This window comes from Montipora capricornis, chromosome 3 (genome assembly GCF_036669925.1).
Source record: "Montipora capricornis isolate CH-2021 chromosome 3, ASM3666992v2, whole genome shotgun sequence".
Taxonomy (NCBI): Eukaryota; Metazoa; Cnidaria; class Anthozoa; order Scleractinia; family Acroporidae; genus Montipora; species Montipora capricornis.
The window spans coordinates 72,936,107-72,941,106 of record NC_090885.1 but is presented as its reverse complement, the minus strand read 5'-3'; the positions used below and the strand labels follow the sequence as shown (position 1 = coordinate 72,941,106).

Here is a 5,000-nt window from a genome sequence, read left to right as displayed (position 1 = left end):
TCAGTAACTAAATAAAATTACATTAAACCCTATTATAACCACAGTCCAAAATGTGTCTTTCACATATTTCATATTCAGTTTGTCAGTTGATTCAAAGAGCTTTCACAGTGCAACGCGCCTTACTGTGGCCACCTAACAAAGTTTTTTACAAATTGTCCGCCAATCGTGTGAATTTGACTGACAGTCACGCCTCCTTGCAAAGTTCGCACAGTTGTAAGTTGAACACCATTGCATGGGTTGTTTTATTTACACGTAATTTTCAAATGTGAAAGTTTATTGGGTGGCCACGGTTAGGCACCTTGCACTGTAAAATGTGTTCAACACAGCAATAAACAATCAGTTGGTTGAGCACTGGGCTGCCATGTGGGAGGTCGTGAGTTCAACTCTACATTCTCTAGTCTTCTTGGATAAGGACTATAAACCATCGTCTTCGAAGTGTGTTAATTTGAAGGCATTGTAGAGTTAGTCCTTCCAAACCCATGGTCTAGCTGGTCAGTTGTGTCAAATGGAAAGCATCCTATATGTAAGTCTAGTTTCCTGTAGTTTCCCATATTCATAATTAAATGTCAATAAAGATGCTACTATCACTGGTATTATGTTTATGATACTTTACTAAGTATAATTAGTCCTTATCATTATTGCTATAATTTTTTGTAGTGCATTATGTTATTTTAAGTCAGCTGATAGATATACTGTGCCTGAATTCTTACTGCCTCTTTCAAAAACAATAATTAAGTTATTATTGTTACAATGTCTTCTAGGTCATTCAAGTGCTTAATCTCCACACTGCACCATGTACAAAGGTAAAGTTCTGAGATCAAAAATATGATTAGTGCAAGTAAACAGCGCGAAGCAACTTTGTTGTCAGCATTGTAGGAGAGCTATAGTAGGCCATGAACAGAAAGCCTGACCCTAACCAACTCTTAAATTCCTCCATTTGACTTTCCAATGTAATTATTGGTATTTTAGGTAAAATGGGCTCGTGAAAACTACCACCATGACTTGAATTCACCATACATCCTACGCTTGGCATCTGGGGATGCGATTGGTAATGTCATTGTCTGGGACATTCCTCAAGGCACCTCAGTCACAGAATTTTCAGATGGAAACAGGCCTATACTGGATTTAGAATGGCTTGGTACCCAAGATGCATGTCATGACCTGTTAGTGGTGCTACATGCACCTTCATCCATGATACTCTGGAATGCCGACACTGGGACCAAGCTGTGGAAGAAGACTTTTCAAGAGGCTCTGCTGTGTTTTGCTTTTGATCCCTTCATGCCTTCTAATGTCACTTGTAAGTTGCCAGATAATAGAGACATTTCCTGTTGCATTTACGTGAAACATCAAACAGCTGGCTGCTGCTAATTGTTATAATTGTTAATTCTCTTTTTAAAACTCAAACACCCTAGGATGCCCCCAGTTGTTGAGTCAAATCGTCTGGCGTTAGACAGAGTAAAATATGTTAAATCTCAATCCCAGCGGTCAACGGGTTAACTTGTTTCTCTCCTTCAATAAATAAACTGCTGGCCCCTATGTTCAAATGATGGATACTGATATCCGCAGCATATTTCACTATCCAGTGGATAAGTCATAGCGAAACCAATTGCGCTATACAATGGATAGTGTTATCCACCTTTTGAACAACTAGGGCCTGGGAATTTGTAGATAACAGGCAAGAAATGACTTAAAATCAAACAAGGTTCTTTGATTTTTGGCTATACAATGTGTCAAGCTGTTAGGAGGCTCGAACCAGTTTCAATATAATGCTTGCAAGTGATGCTCTTATTAAAACGATCGGCACCACGACGTTGTATCATGTGTTGGCAATATTGTGGTACCAAATGAAACATGAATTATTGCTGAACAAGACACAGTCATTATTGTGACATAATATGTCACCATGACAATGGGTACCCTTTATTTTGTCTTTAGTTGCTTATATCTCAAAAACGAAATTGGTGACCCCCATTTTCTATTTCTGAAAAGTAATACAAAGGGCATGACCAAACTTTCTGCAGAGTTTTAAAAAATTCTGTGCAGTGGATTCTGAGCCACATTAATTTTGTGATTTTTTTTAGGTATGCTCTGAATGCTCTGGACAGATTTTTTTTAAACTTTTGTGATAGTTTCATTGTGGGCTTCTTAATTTTCACTTTTCAGCTCCAAGTAGTGGTGCTAACCGAGTTAGTTTTTTGTGATATGAGCGAATAAATCAAAATTTTAGGGTGTATTTGCCGGGCTTTCCCATTTCCAAGGTAACTTATTACATCACAATAATGATCACATCTTGTTTGGAAATAACATTGCTGTTATACGTGATACAGTTGTAGCGTTAAAAATTCGATCTAAACAGAGAGTCTTCTAAGTGTTGAAACCCTCTTGAGCCTCCTTAACATGATGCTAAATCTCTTAATTTTGAATATAATGTACCATTTTTTGACTGTAAGAGTGCAATCACCAGACTTGTTTGTGGCAAACTGTTTTTGAGATACTTGAAAAAGCTTGGAAAATCTTTCCAGAATGTCAATTTCAGCCACTTGAAAGGGAGATACAACATAAGGAAGGGTTCTTGCTTTTATTGGATTTCATCCTTAGCATAATTTGTGGCAAGGGAAAATCTATGGTAACAATGCTGTCCTGAATAAATAAGTTTTTAATATGTCCACTTTAACAGTATTTAAGGCCCTGTTTATATAATTTTTATGGTCTCGGGTACCAGAGACAACCCTCCTTCCTGAGACAACTTCACCTAGCTTTTATATGCCTTTTTTGGAAGTGTGTTACGGTTACAAGACAAAGTTGAACATACTTAATTTTGCATAATTATATTTTAAGACTCATCTTACAAATGTTAAAACACATATTATCATTTGCATTATTTTCTTTCTTTCAAGTTCATCTTTTGTTGAGTACAGTTATGTTTTCATATTCAGAAAATGGACTGACAATCTTAACTGAGCAGTAATGTGCATTTTAAATAAAGGGCTCTTTTTTTGACTGAAAGTTTCCGTTGGCTGCAGTGAGAATTTTTTTGGGAAATAACGGTACCTTTTCATTCGGAAGCCAGAATGCTAGCAACATTTATCAGCCCCTAAATTGTTGCATCTCAGTTAGTTGAGCCAAACTGAATTACCTACATGCAAAGAAGTTCTCTCGCCTACCAGAGTTACCCTATCTGCCGAGCCAACAGATCTTATTCATAAATGGCGGTCACATTTTTAATTATTTTGCACACATGCAAATTAGCCTCATTTTAGAGCAAGAATTCTTTTCAATTCACTGTAGGGTATCGAGGCTTGGTAGGCTAATTTGCACTCGACAAAAGAATTATAAATTGACCGCTATTTATGAATAAGGTCTATACAACTGACCTACCCAAGTTGTTTCGCCCTCCTCATGTAAATGGTTAATATACGTAATTTTTTAAACAAATGAGTGGAAAAATATCTTGCCCAGGGTAACTTGGGGGGAGAGTTGTCTCGGGTACCCGAGATCATACAATGTATAAACAGGCTGTAAGAATGTTGTTCTCTTATAATTATATTATTTTTCGCATCACTTTTCTAAGGAATTAGTATCTTTTGCACTTGAAGAAAGCTGCCATACAGGCATAGAACACAGGCAGCAATTTTATGTTTAACTTTACTTGTTATTTATGCTGTGTTTTTTTTCTTTCTTGATCTCAGTAATGTGTCAAGACTGGATTCTTTTTATCAATGACTTCTCCATCAACAGAGCACCTGAAAGTAATGGCAGAAAATTCTACCTGACAAACTCAGGTTCCTCTTCTCCAAGTAGCAGTTTCATTGGTTCTCCCACTACTGGACCAGATAGCAAAAACACTGGGAAGCCATCCACACCCAGATCAGCATTTTCCAAAATGAGACTCTGGGCTGGAGGGGAGTCACGAAGCAGGTACAAAACTTGAAACACCTGGTAATTCACTGTCAATGGGCGGATACGTTTCTCTGGAATGGCTATTATATCAAATACAGTTATGTCAGTGGCCCTTGTCCAGAGAAGAATCGGGCATGTAAAGAGTTTGTCATGAGTTCTTCAAAGTCTAGGAATTTTATTAAGGACGGTACCGGTGCCTACTATTGTTATTGCGCATATGTTCTGAGCATCTCCAGATACTCGGATTTGCTGTCGGTGATGCTAACAAATGAAGGGGTATTTTTGTTTGGATTAAAACTATCCAGTGATGCATGGGGGCTCATGGCTGTGTTGCCAGGATTTCCCAGTCATGAGAACAGTCTCCAGTGGAAGCTCCTTGGTATCTCAGGCACCCCAACCTCCACTATCAACAGAGTTGTTAATGTTGAACTTACCTGGGTATTAATTAATTATCAAATGAGCAGATACATTTAATGTAATCCTGCAAGTTGGTGTCTTGGTCAGTAGAGCCATGAAGTCACCTAATTAATAAGGGAAGGAGGTACTAGTGTAAACCACAAAGCCCACCATCACACCAAACCAGTCAGTGAAATGCAGTATTTGTCAAACATAACACTTGCTAAAAAGAAGGGAACATGAATGAAATTTGTACAATAATTGTAGAATCCTCCTGCCAGAGCTCATTTTAAGGCTACCAAGCTCTACGCCACCAGCAGGGGCAACTGTTCAAAGATAATAATATTTTGTTTTGAATTTAACCCTTTGACGTCCAAACCAGCCGAAACCGGCGAGACTTAGTATTTTACTCTGTCTAACGCCAGACAATTTTACTCGTCAACAGGGATGTAGCTAAAGTTTTTAGCAGGCGGGAATCTAGCAATGATAGGCGGGTATTTGGGCCGAAGGCCCACCCTAGCGTGCCTTTGGCACGCTATACCTAGGGGGGTCCGGGGGCATGCCCTCCCGGGAAATTTTGAAAATGCATTCTCTGTGAGATGCATTTTCCTTGATTTTGCTCCCAAAATCAAGGGCATTCAGGACAGACTTTTATCAGGTAACATTTGTTTAAATTTTTCCCGTAATTCAGCTTCTTTCAGCAA

General features: G+C 38.4%; 1 protein-coding gene across 1 annotated transcript in view; it reads left to right on the top strand.

Annotated features, from left to right (window-relative positions):
* The window catches only part of LOC138043995 (WD repeat-containing protein 11-like), a 42,347-nt gene that overhangs the window by 3,769 nt on the left and 33,578 nt on the right, over positions 1 to 5,000 (top strand). The window contains exons 3-5 of the mRNA XM_068890555.1: positions 762 to 803; positions 970 to 1,297; positions 3,690 to 3,918. Of these exons, the coding sequence (XP_068746656.1) occupies positions 762 to 803; positions 970 to 1,297; positions 3,690 to 3,918 (599 nt within the window). The remainder of the gene's footprint in view (positions 1 to 761; positions 804 to 969; positions 1,298 to 3,689; positions 3,919 to 5,000) is intronic.